This window comes from Eubalaena glacialis, chromosome 19 (assembly GCF_028564815.1).
Source record: "Eubalaena glacialis isolate mEubGla1 chromosome 19, mEubGla1.1.hap2.+ XY, whole genome shotgun sequence".
Classification (NCBI taxonomy): Eukaryota; Metazoa; Chordata; class Mammalia; order Artiodactyla; family Balaenidae; genus Eubalaena; species Eubalaena glacialis.
The window spans coordinates 29,404,248-29,423,585 of record NC_083734.1 but is presented as its reverse complement, the minus strand read 5'-3'; the positions used below and the strand labels follow the sequence as shown (position 1 = coordinate 29,423,585).

The following is a 19,338-nucleotide window of genomic DNA, read 5'->3' as shown; positions in this document are numbered from 1 at the left end:
CTCATGTCTGGGGTGGTAGGTGGAAGGATCCCCAACACAACTGTGAACTGCAGTGGCCTTGCCTCTCCTGTACCAGCCAGGAAACCTCATCATGCTGCACAGATAAGGTAATGAAACAACAATAGCCAGAGATGGGCACTGTTCATATCCTGATTTTATAGACAAAGACCTTGAAGGTTAAGGTCTCAGTGATTTATCCAAGATCACTCAGCTCAGGGTCGGAGCTAGGATCAAGTAATCTTGCTTCAGGCTTTGTGCATTTAACTCCCTCTGAAGTTCTCTGCTACCTGCCTTGATGCAATCAACTTGCCTTTTATATCCTGTTCTACTCCTGCCAATGTGGCCTGTGTGCATTTCCCTGAATACGTTCCACTTGTACTATATTTCCCTTTTTTTTCACATTTCTTTCTTCCTGAAATGCTTTCTTCCCCTCAACTCCAATTTCACTAACTGAACTCCTGCCCCAGCTTCAAGGCCCATGTCAACGACACTTCTTCCAAGACACCTTTTAGGATTCATTTCTCCATTTCCATCAATTAGTGACAGGTCCTTTCCTTGCATCTTCATCACCTTCTGCTGATAACATTTTTTGTCACTCACATTTGTTTCCTTTTCTTGTATTTTTCTTATTGTAGCATTATGGCCACGTAGATACTTGCCTTAAGAATCCTGTTACAGGGCTTCCCTGGTGGCGCAGTGGTTGAGAATCTGCCTGCTAATGCAGGAGACACGGGTTTGAGCCCTGGTCTGGGAGGATCCCACATGCCGCGGAGCAACTAGGCCCATGAGCCACAACTACTGAGCCTGCGCATCTGGAGCCTGTGCTCCGCAACAAGAGAGGCCACGACAGTGAGAGGCCCACGCACCGCGATGAAGAGTGGCCCCCACTTGCCACAACTAGAGAAAGCCCTCGCACAGAAATGAAGACCCAACACAGCCATAAATAAATAAATTTAAAAATAATAAAAAAAAAAAGAATCCTGTTACATTGCTACCTCCTTGAGCCCAATGATCATTTATTATTCAACTTTTTATTGCCCCCAGCATTTACAACAGTGCTTTTTATATAGCAGGAGCTTAAAAATCCATTGAATTGAATGTATGCAACTGTGAAAATATATATAACTTAGTTATATATAACTTAGAAATATGTATACAAATAAATTAGTTTTCATTTATCCAGATACAATTAAATGTATGGGGGAGGTGAGATGTTGCAAAGGATTAACCCTGGTATTGATTAATCCATACACAATTACAACAAAAACTTCTTAAGCAACATTGTAATTTTATCTTTGCTAAATTTGTACTTGCATATACTACACACACTGCAAATGGACTTCCATTGTGTTTTGAGTGTCTTGCTCGCACTTCTCTGCTTTACACAGATGAGGAAGTAGAGGCTAGAAGGCAGAGCTACAGAGCAGCCCAGGGAAGTTAATATGTTCAGATGCTCACCCCCAACCTTCCTTGCCCTTTTGTGATTCCGGATTGGATTGGGTGTGTGAGGAGGGAGAGGGCTGCCCTCTGGGGAGATTAATAATAAGGTCTGAAGGATGAAGATCAAAGAACAGCTTTGGCTACAGACCACGTAGTTACCGGCAAAGACTCTCTGATCTCCGTGCCCCTCCATGCCCCCTGTAATCTCAAACTGCATTTTGCACCCTTTCCTGGGGTCAGCACCCTTCTCAATTACACTCCACCCTTATTTCTCCTAAGCTACACCTCCTGCAAGACCATATAGGTCTGCTGTTCACCTGCCATCAGACAGCACCCCTAAGAGAAGTTTTACATAACTAATGTGAATTTACAGCACCCCTAATGTGAAGTTTTACATAACATAAACTAAAGTTTGTCTAAACTTTTCTTAGAATATCTATTCAAAATGAATTATCCTAATTGGTCTTCTACAGCATTTAACTTCACTAACTAACCAAGTCATAAACCTTATAAAAGTTTGCCTTTTAAATCATCTATTGCATGTTGTCTGGGATTTACTCCAAAATAATCTGGTGGTAAATGGGAGTTGGGGGAGAGTACAAATGAACCAAAACAGACCGTGAGTTGATGATTGTGGAAGCTGGGTGATGGGTACCTGGGGGTTCATTATGCCATTTTTCTCTTGTTTTAGTATATGTTTGAAATTTCCCTCGTAACTTTTTTTTCTTTAAAGAAATCTATTTTGTCTTCACATTCTGCCTCTGCACAGTTCTAGCGTGGTTAACGTTTCTATTTTAGAAGATGGGGAATCTGCTACGTCTGCTTTTCTTTTTGTCCCAACTTGTCTTCTTTACCTGACCTAGCTGGTGAAACAGGGGTCTGTCTGCTTGGTGAATCTCAAATACTATCCACCGTGTGGCCCAGGAACTTTGCGGGTTGCCAGTCTGAGTGCTCAGACCCCTTTCGTAACCATTTAAAAATATGCCGTGGCAGCGGCAGTTCCAAGTTCAAGGGTTGTATTTTAACTGAGAACTGCAAATACTGCCGCTGGGCTGCAAATAGAAACTAGGATGGTGGCTTGTTTGTAAAAGTCACCGTGTTCTTTTTCTCTTTCCTCATTCCTTCTCTCTCTCTCTTCTTTTTCCTCTATTGGAAAAACATCTATTGATGGGCAGTTACCAAGTCAAGGATTCAGGAATTTTCTGGTGTTAAATATTTCCAGGATATGAATAAGCAAACCTGTTTGGACTGCTGTGAAAGGCACGGTAAATCAGCACCCTGTGTCCCCTTTTGGGAGAATTAAACTCTGTTATTGGTCTGGGGTGAAAGCAAGCTGGAAACTCAAATGTGAGACCCTGTATGAAAGGTGACGTTCAGGTTGTACTTCACAGGTGTTTTGGCACCAGCGAGTCAAACAGGGCATTTCTCAAATCCACTTGATCCACAGCAGACTTCGTCCTGCACAAACCACATCCAAATATTATTCCACCCAGTGGGCAAATCCCTGCAACCTGTCACCGGCAGGCGTCCCTTGAAAGCTGCTCTCGGGAACTTCTCCTGAGGTGCTGCCTTTCTTTACAGCTTGTCTGATTCCATGAGGCCAGAGACTCCTTGAACCACCAAAAAAGGCAAACTGAAAAAAATAGAGCAGTCTGACTGGTTAGAAACCCGGGTTGTGGAGGAATACGGCCAAAAAGGCTGGATTTATGACTAACAATCACCCGTCTCATTTTGCACAGGAAAGACATTTCTCTAATCCACCTGTTCAATTATTTATCATGCTATGTGTTACCTCTTAATTGTCACTTGGGCAAAGCCTTTATGTTGTAAGGTGACACCCTAGTATTTTTTAATGACCTTAGGCAGAGTGATTGATACTGGATCCTGGAGTCAGATGTTCCTAGTGACGCAACTTGTTCTCTCAGTAGCAGGAAACCTTCCTGCCATGATTAAGTTAGAACTGTGAAAGCGCTAAAATGTGTTGTCAGCCTTCCTCTGATGCAAACACTTTATTATAGAGTCTAGTTGCAGAAGAGTGAAGCAACACATATCTTGCCTCCAAATGTCCCTTTTCTCTCTGGACTAGCCATTCTCTGTAGAAAAGCAATGTGTGCCGGACCTTGAAATACCAGTGATCACAGTCAAGCCTTTCCCAAACGTACAGTTTTTCTGGCTCTACCCCTTCCCTCTTTTCTATTTCTTTTTCTGGGTTCATACGACAATGTGATCACGACTGATTTATGTCTGGCAAGCTGCCAGTCTCTGAACTCTCATTAACTACCCCAGTCAAGCAAAACAAAAAGCCATCCATTCTGTATTTGAACTTGAAATGGAAAATCATCTGTGTTTGCTTTTCTTGATAGGAGGCTGAGATGGAGCAAAAGTGTAAGTCTATTTTTTTTGGACGTGGCCTACACTTCCTGATGAAAATGCTTGAGAACCCGAGAGCTCTGAGTGTCAGATCCACTGTGACTCAATGCTGGATGGTCCCCATTAAAACAGCACAAAGGGCTTTCTCAGCAGCCCTGCCTGGGTTATCTCTACTACTATTCAAGTTTCCTAGGTAAAGAGTATTTTTTAGGATATCGTTGCCTCCTGAGTGAATATTCTGAATTGTTACTGATTCATTAATTTACCAACATTGTACCACAAGTAATGCAATGAGACCAAACACACATAAGGCTATGTCCTACAAACATCTGTGATTAACTTAGAAAGGAAGGGGAAACCAATAGTCTATGTTGTACCCCCGTTACTTTTACACTCAAGATTCTTATATGTATTCATTCCAGATTACCACAGACATTGTGTTCCCATTCTATCGTGATACCAGAGGTACTGGAATCCAAATATATGAGGTTGACACATAGAATGGGAAGTTGACCCTATAGGCTTTTACTCTTTGTGTAAGATTATACCTGAATACCTGAGCCAGACTTAATTCAATCACAAGACATTTCTTTTCACTTCTTAAATTTCCAATACCTCGATGTGAGTGCTCAGAAATATTAAGCAAATGAGTGAACGAGTGAATGAGTAATCAGAGAGGAACCTCATCTTGAAAGGGAGCTGGTGTGAGTCAGCAATTCCCTAACATTGTTGCATACCAGACTCAATAAGTGCTTTATTTGTATTTGTGGTATTTCTCCAAGTACCACTTTATTTTCCCCCTCGTTCTATATCCTTTTAATTATTGCTCATTGTAATAATTCAAACAATATAGAGGAGTCTGAAGAAAAATTTCTTCTTTTTCCCTGAAGTAACACCCCAGTGGTATACCCACACTTAATGACACACCATGTGTTCTTCTATAATTTTTCTTTGTTTAAATGTGCTCAAATACACTTCCAGTTTATTTTATAAGAATGGTATTGGATGATAAATATTAGCTGAAAACTTGCTTCTTCACATAGTATGTTATAGACATCCTACCAAATTAACATTTGTACATACCAGTCTGCCTTATTCATTTTATTAGCTACATGGTATACATAATATAGAGGCACCATAGTTCATGCAAAGGTTGTTTTGGTGCATGTGTGTGCACAAGCTAGCAATGCAGAAGTAAATACTCATGTAGTTCTATTACATCTATAACTATCATACATTTCCAAAAGTGGGATAAAGAGCATACACATTTAAGTTTTAATAAAATATGGCCATATTACCTGATTCTTCACCCTTACCAATACTTGTATTTATTAATCCTCTACTTTATTATAAATCTATTGAGAAATAAAATGGTATCATATTGTGGTTATTAATTTACATTTCCTGGGACAGTTTGTTTTTAAATACAAATTCTGGGTCTCACTTTGAATCTACTGAACCAGAATCTCTGGGGTCAGCACCTGTGAATCCTGGTCTTTGTAGAGCTGCCAGGTGGATCTGATGCAGTTAGTGCATGGACAGGCATTTAGGAACCACTGATCAAAATGATCTCTTGGTTGAGACATAAGCTTCTATTATTTAAAAACAAAACAAAACAAAACAAAATCCTCAAAAGCAATAAGATCTGGTTAGTAAAATTTGTGTGTTGCATAATCATGTTATATTTTCTATATGACTTAAAACTATACACTTATTTTATTTATTTTTTTTTACATCTTTATTGGAGTATAATAGCTTTACAATGGTGTGTATACACTTATTTTAGATGTTGATACAAATCTCAGCTTACCACCTTAACTTTTTAAAAATGTCTGTGTCCGGTCAGAAAGAACAGTAAAGCACAGCGGTAGGCATAACCCATTTTAAGACTTTTGAAACATCCTTAGCTGCATGGCCAAGGGGCATAGACCCCTAAGGGTGGGCATCCTATAGGAACCTCAGGGCCCAGGGACAAGATGGAATTGAACGACAAAGACCTGGATCTGTTTGTGAGTTTTATTTCTGTCAGGTATGACCTGTTGGATCACAAGCAAACCATTTCACCTCTCCAAGCCCCCATTTCCTCATCTAAAAATGAGAATAATATTTCATACAGCTTCTGGAAGGAGTTAGCGAGGTGATGCAAGTGAAAATGCTATGTCTACATCTAAGCACCATGTAAATGCTAACCAGCCCTCTATCAGATAGCATGATAGCTTTAAGGTTTTTCTGAGATATATATATAAATTTGGATAAGGATATGCTGAACATAAGGAACTTCTGATTAAGAAAACAAAACATTGATATGCACATGGATTTGGAGGGGGTGTGTTCCTGACAGATATGGCCTAATACAAATTCCTGTGTCAACTTGTTTTCTCTCAGTGTTTGCAGTTTCACTCCTGGGGTAAACTGCTGTTTTTCTACTAATGTCCCATTTAAACTGACTTTCTTGCAGCTTCTGTAGTTTTAAATGTCATAAAAACTCACTCAAATCACACATCAGCTAAGCTTTAAAATTAATTTTAAGATAGATAAAAGTACTACCTAATATGTTGAGTACCAGTCTTTGACATAAAGTGCTTTATATCAATTAACTCAATTAATACTACAACCCTATGAGGTATACCATTATTATTCCCATTTTGTTGATGAGGAAACTGAGGTATGGAGAAGTTGACTTGTGTAGAGATACACAGTGAGAAAGCCAAATTTCAAGACCAGGTGCTTCGTCTCTAGAGTTCATGGCTTTAACCACAGTGTTACACTGTCTTCAGGGAAGATAGGTATTGATATCATGAGAAGGAAGAAGATTTTAGTTATGATAATATTTTTTATTCATGATCCCCATAGAACTCATAGATTGAAGTAAAGTGTTTCTGCTCCTTTAGAACCTGAATGTTTGATTCTCTGGTGATAAGTTTGAGCCCTGGGGATATTGGAGTTATTGAGCCTCTTTGGACAGAATTTTGCAATTGATAAATCCCCGTAACAAGTTCTTTCATTTTTGCCTTTCGATGATCCAGTGAGGCAGAGAGACTGAAGGCCGGCTCTATCCATGACTGTTCAGCATTCACTCATGGTGTTCCCTCTGGGAGTATCCTTTATTGCTCCTTCTTACTCCCTGCACCTGGCTAACTCTTCTAATAGTCTTACTCTCGTCAAGTCACTGCCTTAAGGAAGCCTTCTTTGGTTCCCCCTAAAGTGTACGTTTTTCTGCTATGCACTGTTGTACCCTGCCTCCAGTTTCAGGCTGAGGCTGGCTGTTATTCTGAGTCTTGAGTTTTCCATACAGGAAACTCAAGGAGGCTGGGAATGAAAGCACCAGCTTTGGTGGCAGATGAAGCTGGGTTCCTGAGATGGTACCAGGTTCACTAATAAGAGTGTGTAGATATTTGGAAAATGCTGCAAATTAGAAGAAGACCAGGCTTCTGGTGGCAGATGGTTCAGAGGTCGTCTGCATTTTCAGTCCTAGCTTCTCAAAACTGTTGACTTGGTCTTTAGCGTTAGCTTAGACTCTTGACCCTGTGTTGCTCAGCTTCTGCTGGGATGTTTGTTCAGGAATCAGGTATTGAAAGGTTACCATGTACCTGGGAGTACAGGCATTGCGGTTAAGTAGTAGATCCTACTCTACTAGCCGTGGGATCTCAATTACTTGGCTTAATCTGTCTCTCAGTTTCCTCATCTGTAAAATACAGATAATATTAGGATCTACTTCATCAAGTGAGAGCATCCATTCAAACAAAGCTCAGACAGTAATGTTTAGAGTACAGTAAGTGCTTGGTAAATGTTGTTGTTCACATTATGAGTTAAACTCCCAGTCTCTAGTCTGGGAGCTCCTGGTCTCAGAGCACTTCCCTAAGAATTTATTTCTTGCTGCTTTGCTTTTTCAAAGCCCAAATCTAAATCTTATATTTCCACTCTAATCTCTTCTCCCATTTTCTAGCCTGCTCTGCCCTATCATGTCCCAAGTTCTGGTGGGGCATCGCCTCTCTGAAATGTATACTTAAAAGTGAATGTTATAACCACTGGAATGACTAAAATGGAAAATATGGAAAATGAAAGAATTGATGGAGATGTTATGCATCCAGAACTCTCTTACAGTGCTGATAGGAGAATAAATTGATTCAAATATTTTTGAAAACTGGCAGTAAAGCTGAACACATTACCCATCCTTTATTTAATTCAGGGATTCCACTCCTAGGTCTTTCTCAACCTAGGAGTTGCGTATGTATGTAAACTAAAAATCATGTAGAAGAAATTTCATAATAGCACAATATTAGTTATCCCTTGCTGAATAACAAATTACTCCAAAACTTAGCAACTTATAACAACAAACATTTATTATCTCAGTTTCTGTGGGTCAGGAGTTTGCGGCTTAGCTGGATGAAGGGCCAATTCACCCATTAGGCACAGTACGTGCAGTGCCTGGAGCTCACTGTGCTTGTCAGTACAAATTCCTTCTTGCAATAAATGAAAATCGTCTCTTTTTTTTTTTTTTCTTAGTGGAGGAAAGGGCCCATGAGACACGAGTGCCAAGATTCCACTAAAGTCATATAATCACGTACTGCAGCACTGGTTGAGGGTCTCTCGTGAGGTTTTGGTCAAGCTGTCTTCTGGGGACACAGATCCACCTCCAAGTTCATTCAGGTAGTGCTGGCAGGTCTCAGCTCTTCTCTAGCCATTGGCTGGAGGTCTCTGTGCCTCCCCACATGGGCCTCTCTATGGTGGCCTGAGTGTCCCCACTACATGGCAGATGGCTTCCCCCAAAGAAAGGAGGGAGAGAGAGGACCAAGGTGAAAGGCTCAGTGTCTTTATAGCCCAGTCTTAGAAGTGACATACCATCACTTCTGCCATCGGTCACACAAACCAACCTGAGACAATGTAGGAGGTATGTGAATATCAGGAGGCAGGCATCTTTGGGGGCCTCTGGGAACCTGGCTACCACAAGTACTATTTTTAATAGTTAGAAACTAGAAACTATCCAAATGCCTATCAAAAGTAGAAAGGATAAATAAATGATGGTGTATTCATACAGTGGAATTCTACACAGCGATGAGAATAAATGCTTTATAATGACATGCAACAATATGGATGTACCTCATAAACATAATATTGCACAGAAGCCAGGCACAAAGAGTACACACCCCACAATTCCATTTATATAAGGTTAAAAACCAGGCAAGACTACTCATGTGTTAGAGTGAGGATATCCTCCTGGAGAGATAATGACTGGAAGAGGATTCAAGGGGGGCTTTTGAGGGGCCAGCAATATTTGTTTCTTTAATCTGGTTCCACAGGTTTGTGTGTGTGTGTGTGTGTGAAATTCATTCAGCTGTACGTTTTTCTCTATGTATATTATACTTTAAAAAGAGTTTTCTGAAAATAGGTATCAGAACACCTTTTTTGGTCTCCTTTTCCTGTCATTCTGGAAATGATATCTGTCACAGCTAAGCATAAACCTGCAATAACTATAATCTCTGGTCAGCAAATTGGTCTGACTCAAGGCCTCACCAGCTGTGAAACCTTGACTGGATAAACCACTTACCCTCTCAGAACTATAGTTTGCTTACGTGAGAGCAGGGTGGACATGCACTTATAGCCTCAAAGTGTGGTGGAGAATATTGAGTAATATCAGATACATTTGAGCCCCATCATGTACAGGGTCAAAGAGTAATGTAAAAAATCGAGTGTAAACAAATTACCTTTGAAAATTACTTAGATAAGCCTTAAATCAGTAAGATGCCCTTGAGGCTCAAAAACCAGGAACAAGGAATTTACTTTTTTTGCTTCTCTTTAGATTCCTGCTCTGGTCTTCCTTTCTGTGGGGCAGCCTCGGATGAGATTGGCTGGAATGGGGATGGGAGGAGGGGAGGTGGGGGGGGGATTTCTCACTCTCCTGATCTCTTTTTTATTAAAGACACATAATTGAATTTCTGTATTAAATATACCTTTACAATGACTCCAATGCATGTGAAAGCACCAAAAATTATAACAATATTAAGAAAATGTAAGTTATTATTCATATTTGGAACAGGTGTTTTCCCCAGATTATTTTGGTCTAGAGAGCCTTCGTGGATAATGCCAAGGTTAAACAAGTGACTGATTAAAGCCATTTAACCAAAAGAGGGGGTTGCTCGATGCTTGATGGCATGTTGGGACAATAAATAGAGAAAGAAGCTGAGGTCAACATTAGACAGAAAAATAACAATTTTGCAAGAGTGTAGTACTTTATTGATGACAAAATTTAAATCATTTCTTTAAAACTAAGCTTATTTTAAAGATGAGGCTTAGCTTCTCAAGATCACCTGACTAGTTTAACAGGAGAGCTGGGATTCATAACCAGATATTCCAAGTTCAAAACCGTAACACGGTACAAACCAGGATCTCTGTCTCTGTCTCTGTCTGTCTGTCTGTCTAGTGGTGGTGGTGGAACAGAGGTAGGTCTGAGGATTTGTGATCTGGCTCTCCTGGGCTTATCTGGCCTCAGCCACCTGCGTGATCCATCTGACCTTGCCATCTTCTCTAGGCAAGTTTTCCTAGATCAACCAAGATAGTGAGGTGGGGAGAGCAGAGTTCCCTAGATGGCTGTGTTTCTCACCTGGGCAGAGACTTGCTGCCCAGGACGGGGTTAAAAGTTGTTCCTGTGCATTCTAGGATGTATGAGGTTTAGGGAAAATCCTTCCAGGTGATAGCTGGTTTCTGATCCTCCAGGGTAGGGCCAGGTTATCTTTTCAATACATATATGCCTGCATCATGCTTATGCATGCATTTAACACCTGCTTATCACTAGATCATCAAACCATCTGTAAAGACAAACCTTGACCATTAAAGACATATGTTATGAGATAATTGTGATATCATGATTCAAGTCTGGGTTTATTCTCCTTGTGGGAGTTGGGAGCCACAGTACATAGGACTATCTCTGTGCCTTACAGCTTTGCAGGTGTGTATACATTTTTAATGTGACTGGAGGCTCCCTCAACAGGGCAAAACCTTCCTGTATTTACTAGAAGAACCCAGAATTAGCCATTGCAAAGTGGCTTAGGGAGGAGGGTAGGGGTGGGCTCAGTGGAGGATCTTCTCCAACTCCTCACATATAGGAGAGATATTCCGGTATGATCCTATTTCAGTCTTTACAATTTAAGTCATTCTATGGGGTTTCTTTTGGGACTCTCAGGTAGCAGCATGAGGCCCCCTGGTGGCCTGAAATAATTCACAAGTTTACTTTTCAAGCAGTTGGAACGGCAGGCGTGGCTAGAGAAATATTATACAAAGGTAGTAAATACTCACCTGGACCTGGTGCTTCCAGTAGAGGCAGGGTGGAGTAGGATGACCTATTGGGAGAGGTGAGAACTAAAGAATTTTCTTTTACGAGATTAAAACAAACTGTAATTCTGGATCAAACACTCAACACTTTCTGATTTTTATTCTTTCGTTCATTTAGCAAACACTTATTGAGTACCTAATCTGTGCAGGACATTTTATTAGGGGTTTAAAAATATATGACACGTTATGCACTTCTAAGGAGTTTTGGAAGAAGATAAAACATTTATGGTACTCACGTGGTAGAAAATGAAAGTTGCCATCAGAGAATAAATAGGTAGAGACTCTTGAAGGAGCAATTCCTTTCAGATAAATGGGAACCTCTGGGAAGAGGTTGCACTTAAGCTGGGACTCTACTGAGAAGCAGGATATGGATATGTCTGAGTTGGAGAGGGAAAGGATGGCATTATGCAGGAGGGAAAACAGAAGTTTGAACGTACATGGAGGCAGGAAAATTGAAGCCTGATCCAGGAATGGGGAATCGTCTGGTCTGGCTACCTCATAAGTTTTGGGGTTGGAGTAAGAATGAAAGCTGGATATATTTGTTTGGATCATACAGAGCAGGACCTTGAATACTCACCTGAGAAATTTCTTCGTCAAGCAGTGGGGAGCTTTTGGATATCTTTGAGCAAAAAAAAAAAAAAAAAAAGCATGTCAAAACACAGTATCCCTCCTGCTGTCATAAACACAATGCCATACACTTGCATTTGGTCCAGAGGAGTGTTCAACTGCATGTGTTCAAGATAATTGTATTCAACTCCAGACTTTCACCATCTGACCTTCAAAGCCAGGAGAAACTAGGTCATCAAGGTGTCTCCCCTTAACAAAACCACCTGAGCACCAGGGAGCAGTCAGTGCCAGAGGGTTCCTGCCACATTTAATTAAAGTCCTTGATAGAATGCCTTTTATAGAAAGTGCTATGCTAGGCTTGCTTTGTTTTGCTTTGTTTTTCCAAGGTTTAGGAAAGGCTTTGTGCCTACCTTTCCACTCTAGTTTAATATGGTTTAAACGACATGAACCGGGGATTTTTCTGGCTAGAGTTATGGCATAGAGTCCTAGCTGCTCAATATTCACAGAATTCGAGCAGTAACGTTATTTGCATTGTATTATTGCCAACTCAGTTAAGCAGCCTGAGAATCTACACAATGCCTGGTATATAGCTGGTGCTCAAAAATATGTTAAGCAGATATTTAACAACTGATCTGATAAATATGTAACACACATCTAACAACACATTATAAAATTCCTGACCCAAGGCATTGATTTCCTAATTATAATGGCATATAAATCTTTTAGAATAAACATAATTCATATTATTCTTCAGAAGTCGTGAAAAAAAATGATGTGATAAAAAATAAAAATCTTTTAGTTAAGTTAGGAAGAAGCAACATGCCCATTTGAGAGAAATACAATTGAGATGTTGCCAATGAGGCAAGGAAAGATGGGCAATCTGGAACTGCAGTAACAGTAACTACAATGGAAATAACCATTTAAGAAGTTTCAGCAGCAATGAGTATTTATTATTTTGAATAAAATGTACATTAAACTTTAATATAAAAATCATCAAAAGTGCTATATTGGATTATTTTAATATTAATTTATCCCCGCATGTCATCGAGTAGCTACACATTTTACCTTTTTTTTTTTAAACTTCTGACACAGCATTACGATCATCTAAAAACTGTCCAATGTTAAAACATAAAAAATATTAGTTTATTCTTCAAGAAAAGTACCACCAGTGATGAGTTACTGAAAGTGAAAAATAAAACAGATGCTAGAGAATCAACTTTTTGCAAAAAAAATGATCACAGAATTTCACAGGAGTATGCAAAGTTCAAGGCAGTTTAGACTCTCAGCAGAACATTTTTATGATATAACATCCTAATAGCGTGGGTTATCTCTTTTGGAGGCAGGTTGCTGGTGTGCCAGAACTCATCTTCTCTTGCCTACTTTCCAAGGTGAACCAAATGTTGTCTAATGCCGCACACCTCCCATGACCCCTAAAATGTTTAATGTAGAGGAAAAACTGATTTTTCAGTCTGAGAAATAGCCCTTAGAGTTAAGTTTGTCATCGAAGACACAAGTCATTGCTCACAGACGAGAACCCCATCCATCCTCCACCCTCAGGCCACCCCCATGCCTCTGGTCTGCGGCAATGCCAAGTCCATCCTCTCCCACACCAGTCCTGGGTGCATTGGCTGACGAAGTGAGAGCAGGTCCTTCAGACCACACATCCCGTTTGGTCTCATTCAGTCCTAAGCAAACAAGCTTCTCTGATTTGCCACGAGAGTCGTCTGACTCTCCCGCCTCTTGGCTTTCTTGCTCCTCTGTCTCACCTTCCAGCACAGGGCGCTGGAGGCTAACAAAAAAAGTCCCAATGACAGAAGGACCAGACCTAAGATGGAGATGATGGAGCCATGGGAATTGAAGCTGTAAGCCACGGCAGTGACCGCTATCCCGGCGATGAGGACCACCACGGCGAAGGGGATGATGCAGCGGTAACAGGAGAGCTCAGTGCCCCCCGTGGCGGCTGTCAGCTGAATCTCATTGACCAGGGGGACCATGGTGACCATGACTTCACCATTGGAGCTCTTCTCCATTGCCACTGGCTTGGGAGACTTTGGGGTTCCCAGGATCTCCTTTATGGGCTCTTCGGTCATTTTTACAGTATGTCTCCTAGCTGAGTTCACAGACTAGACCTGGGCGGTCTCACCAGGGTGGAAGCTGTGGAGGAGAAGACAGGAGATGCCAGTTAAATGCATCAGAGTAAGCCCCACAAGTAGGAATAAAGAGCTGGGGGAAAGACCACTGTGTTCTTTTCTAGGAGGCATGGATGCATGTGAAAATCAGCTTTAATATATTTTTTTCCTAATTGTTTGCATTCTCTTTGCATTGAGAAGAAAGCAAGATAAAGCAGAGAACCATAAAGAAAGGGAAGATATAAAAAGCAGGAAGCACTTTACAGTGCTTAATACACTCTGGCGGTCTGCAAATGTTTTACAAGCTTTTCTGCTTTGTCTATTGCTTTTCTTTCCTCTAAACACACAGAGAAGCCTCAATCTTAATCCCAAAACAGCCTCATTCAAGAGGAGAACACGTTATAAACAACACTTCACACAGTCCCTTTCACGCTCACAGCAACCTAGACTCTGCTGGCTTTTCCGGGCATAACATGCACTCTTTCCAAACTATTGCCCATTCGCTGTGCACCAAAGCAACGTCAAGACCAGCAATCAGCGTACAAATGATGTTCTTCTACATCAACTGACAGTTACCAAGTCTTTATTGTTGTAACTATTAAATACAGCGAAACATGCACCCTGGGTCCATGATGGGGGTGCAGTTCGGCAAAAATTCAGGGACAGTAAGGCTAGGATTTGTGATCTAAAATGCGGCAATATCCTCTGATCCGTTTGAAAAGGGAAAAATAAGAAAAATAATTCAACAATTTTTTGGACAAAATTTTGTGCTTTTTTATGTTAAAGAGAAGATCAATTATTACGATAATTAGCTGTCAATTCACAAATTTTCCATTAAACTCAACAAGGAATTTTGATATTATATGTACCACATGTTTAAAAAAAATAAGCAGACTAGAAAGCATAAAGATTTACAAGTTCATTTTTACCCCACGCTGCTGTGTACAAAAACTTGCTGCGCTGCGCTGTATCTTTCTAAATATTTTGAATCTGAACATTTCAGGGTGAAATCTGAGCCTCTCGATCAAAAGCCTTTGGTTGAAACGCCATCTATGAGAAATCAGTGAACACTCCTCTCTTGCTCAGACATGGTAAGTCATTCTCCTTTACCATCGAGAAGTGATCCAGCAGCTGAAGGGCTGAGCAGTTATAGTTACTGAAAGCATTTAAAGGAAGATACTGGAGATGAGTTCAGTGAGATGAATACTTTGATCATATTAAGCACCCACTGAAAACTAATTCAACACCAAATCAAACCTCACAGTTTCTTCCTTGCTCTGGGAGGTCAAAAATATCACTCCTTGTGCAATGAACTAAAAGTTAGAGCTGCTTATTTGCATGGGATTTTTAATCACTGCTGTTCAATGATACCTTAAATACTGGCTAGGCCAGTAAAAGGATATTTGAGGTTCTGTCTGAAAGAAAAAAAATCTTCACCCCAAAGCTGAGACTTCAGCTAACCTGAAAATGAAGCTCCGTCCCCCAAAAACTTACACGGACCCGTACCTCAGAGAGAAGCAATCCATTACCAGGGAAACCACTGGACTTGGGAGGGAAGGAACAGCAGCGTCTGAGCTTCTTCTGCGACCTCTGGGAAGACAGCCTGTAACAGCACGTCTGTCAATAAAGTGACAGGATAGGGATCTCCTCTGGGGAAAAGAAAAGATATAAAATACTATATGGTAGGTTTTAGATCCTGGAGCTCTTTCTTTTACTCTACCTCTTCCTAAATGACGCTTGTCTTTCCCTCTCTCTCTTTTTATTTCCTCCCCCGCCGGATTGCCCCTCCCTGCCATTTTTTTTTCTTCATTCTTTTCCTTGCCAGCAGATTCCGAGTTTTGGCTTCCCCCAGCTCTGCTCAGTGACATGATAAGTCAGAATCATTCTAGAGTCCCTAGAGACAGGAGGCAGCCTTTACTTTTATTTCTCTTGCAGCATTTACCGAGTGCACTGCTTTGCATTACTCATTTTTTCCCCAGCCAACCTCCAGATCTTCCTCCCGCCCAGCAGGCATTTTCACAAGAAAATCCCAGAGTCAGCGTTGCAGACCCAGCTGAGGGGACAGAGCCGAAGGGATAGACACTTTTAGGGCGGGAGGAACAGCTGTGAAGTCATCGAGCAGCTGAATCCAGCCTCTAAGCCAGCAAAAATCTATGTTCCCAGGTTTCCCGAGTATTCTTTCTTCATATATGTGTGCTGGCCATCTGAAGCTTAACCCACCCCCCCTTATTTGATATTAATTCATTTAGGAACAAGGGTGGGAGATACAAATGTTTGTGACTAAGGGGGAAAAACAGTCATTTTGATTTAAACATGATTACTACTTGTGCTAGGAAGTGAGTAACTTCGGCAATGCTGAAATCATCATTACCATCACTGTTATTATACAGCACCTGCAAGGTGCATGCATTAACATTAATTCTCACTAGTTTACAAATGAGTTTATAGATAGTTTATAAATGAGGCTCAGAGAGGTTAAGTAATCTGACAAAGTTCACACAGAGAGAAACCCTTGGTTTGAACTCTAGGCTTTAAGGAGCACACAAATTATGTAAGGAGCTGTTAAATGTAGATTCTGATTTAATAGGTCTGTAGCAAGCTCCTGGCTGATGTCAATCTGCAGATCCTTGACCCACTTAAAGGAGCAAGGTATTTGAAATATTCAAACCTATATGGCTTGACATGTCACACTCTCAAACAATAAAGGTCTGTTTCCCACCCCCTGTCTGCAAATGGACTTAGAGCTTTAGAATATCTTACAGATAAGCTATTTAAAATTTTAAAGCCCCAGATTGTCTTCTGGAGGGAAAAGTGAGATAATACTGGGTGACTATTATAAGCTCATCCCTATACTACTGTAGCTAAAAGTTATCCATCCTCTATTTTTAATCTATACAAGTTTTAATAATATCTTTTTAATTGGTACAACTAATACAACAAATATAAATTAAATCTTGAAAGAGGGTTGTTTTCCTTCTTTCTCTCGAGTTGTTAGATTTCTCTAACTTCTGGTGGAGGGCATGGCCATTCTCAGGCATCTCATCTCTGTTCTACGAGAGCCCACTCTTTCCATCCTTGTCTAGAAATAATACCTTGGTGATTTTGTCATAAAGGGAGAGGGACCAGAAGTCCTTTTTTCTAGAATGGAAATCAGACAAAGGGCTTCTTCATTAAAAAGAAATAAAGTTGAAAAGTTCCTGAGGCCTGGCTGAGTCGGGGGAGCCCAGCCTGCTGAGGATGATGAGTATCTGGAGGGCCTCGGCCACGACCATCCTCAGACTTTAAAAATGTGGGATGTAAAGGGACACATTCATCCTCCAGGAGGAGTGCTGTCACTTGGTGTTTGAGAAGGGGTACTTAGAACCACGGCATTTCAGCACTTGCCAGCAATGCCCTGGGAGGACAGGGATATTGGGAGCCACGGACCACATAATTGGAGGTTCGTGAGAAGCTCCTTATGAGAGCAGCAGTCTTCCCACTGTGAACTGTGGCCTTCGGGGGCAATTCCTCTTTACTTTCTAGCAGGGGCTGCTTTCTCCCCAACATAATCCAATAACCCCACTGAAGCTTTGAATATCATCACCCTTTCCTGTTGACCATGTTCCCCCATTGTCAAAGTCAAAGGTACATGATTTGAATTTCTTCCAGAGAGAAGCCAGAGGCACCTTTTTTTGATGGTGACCTCTTGGCTGAACTTATAATGAGGGACAATGAATGCATCTGTGCGCTGGGAGCAGGGTTGGTCTGTCGTTATTGCTCCTAATACCCAAGCTTTCCTCAGCCTTTTCAGGCTTCAGATGTTACATTCACCCTAATTCTTCTTCAAAGTATGTGCATCTGCCCAGATACACAGATGCACATCTTCAGATTGCTAGTAGACAACTGATGGTTTGTACTGATAAATACAGAGAAGTAGAAAGCTTTGGGATAAAGCAGAAATTATATCTGAAGAATAGATACCTATCATTATACCCAGGAACACCTGCAGTTTTAAATGATTCTTACCTCTTCAAATTAAAATTCAAAGAATTCCTAGTGATCAATGCCTGATGTCTTTGAATGATTTTTCCTCCCTCCTCTCTGCGCCTATAAGATATTAAACATTCCTGAGAGTGCCTTAAGAGACACCTGCCCCCAAATGCAAAATCTCATTCACAAAGCAACCAGCCTTCTTTCTGCAAGACTTCTTTCAGAAGGGAGACGAAATCTTTCTGGTTGTTTTTAAACAGAAGGCTCCAGGAGATTCCTTTAAGCTTGGAGAACTTTTCAGAAAGCTTCTAATTCATGAATTAAATCTACATCCTCCTACCCCACCCCACCCCTCCAAAGACATTCCACATTTCTTTCCCAGTTTCAAAAACCAAAGCAAAGATCCTTACCTTTCCCAGCCAGAATTGAACTGACACAGCTGCCAGCTCCCGGCCAGGCCAACAGCTAGCCAGAGACGGTGATGCAAATCACTATGCTAGGGACTGTAAACAAAGTACTCACCAAGGCTTAAACACAATTAAGGGACCAGAGAAAAATTGATGAGAGGAAATTCCTTAAGTGCTGTTGTATTTTCTTCCATATTTCCTTCTATGAAAATGGAATCCATGTATTTTTTTTAAAGGGACCCAAGTTTGGAAAGAGTGTCCTCCTTTGTTTTTCTTTCTTTGTATCCTCATTCGGGCTTCCGTTTTCAAGGTTTTCCCTATCCAAAGCCCCCATTCTGATACTATCCCTCTGTAATACTGTGAACCTGCAGAAAAGAATTTGTAATCCTTGTTCTATACTTCTAGGAGGGTGTGGGGTTGGGAGAGTATGTGCAGTGGAGAGTGAAAAGGCAAATTAATTTTTTCACCATAACAAGCAAGTAATAAGAGGAGTAAAGGAAGAAGAGATCCACTGATGGTGAAATGACATTTGGTTCCTTGTGTGGACCCTCTCCCTAAAGCCAGAAGAGAGGTCTTATCAGTGCTGTTCATCAGAGGGGGGCAAGGCACCATGGAAATGGTGGTACACAGGAAAATCACATCTCTGAGCAACTGAGCTAAACTTCCACCAAAGGCATCATAAAAAGCAGAATTAGGAACACTTGTTGTTCTGGAGAAAATTCCCCCAAATTAAAAAAAAAATCTCGTTTTACTTAGAAACAAGCCAGAAACAAAGTCATTTAGGGAAGGGAGATATAGAAGTGGAGGAAGACAAGAAAGATCGTGAGTACCATGACCAAGAGGAGATTTTGCCTGTTTCCCTTCAGTAGAAGCCAAAAGGGTTCAGTTTCTCAATTAGAAAGGGTACTATTTTGTTCTTGCCATTGGGTCGATGCTGTTGAAGACCTGGAAATTTCTCCTGTGGGAACACACAAACTTTTCATTTTGTGAAGAGCACCCCCATGTGCATTCAATTACTCTCCCATATTTACTTTCAGTTTGCTTTTGCTTGGTGTGGTTGAGTTGGCTAATTTTCAGCAGGCCTGAAGATGCCAGTTCCTCCCAGTTCTCTGTCCAGTCGCCACATG

At 40.9% G+C, this 19,338-nt stretch overlaps 1 protein-coding gene across 3 annotated transcripts; it reads right to left on the bottom strand.

Annotated features, from left to right (window-relative positions):
- Positions 1-12,644: 12,644 nt before the first annotated feature.
- On the bottom strand, positions 12,645-18,285 carry TMEM100 (transmembrane protein 100). 3 transcript variants are annotated; one of them, XM_061175587.1, is made up of 4 exons: positions 18,215-18,229; positions 17,841-17,921; positions 15,342-15,484; positions 12,645-13,860 (listed from the first exon to the last, which is right to left on the bottom strand). In XM_061175587.1, exon 4 carries the CDS (start codon positions 13,794-13,796, stop codon positions 13,392-13,394), a length of 405 nt encoding a protein of 134 aa, XP_061031570.1. In that variant the 5' UTR covers positions 13,797-13,860; positions 15,342-15,484; positions 17,841-17,921; positions 18,215-18,229; the 3' UTR covers positions 12,645-13,391. The 3 variants fall into 3 exon arrangements, with proteins under 3 accessions (XP_061031570.1, XP_061031571.1, XP_061031569.1); XM_061175588.1 differs by lacking the exon at positions 17,841-17,921 and having other exon boundaries at positions 18,215-18,285; XM_061175586.1 differs by lacking the exons at positions 17,841-17,921; positions 18,215-18,229 and having other exon boundaries at positions 15,342-15,656.
- Positions 18,286-19,338: the final 1,053 nt, after the last annotated feature.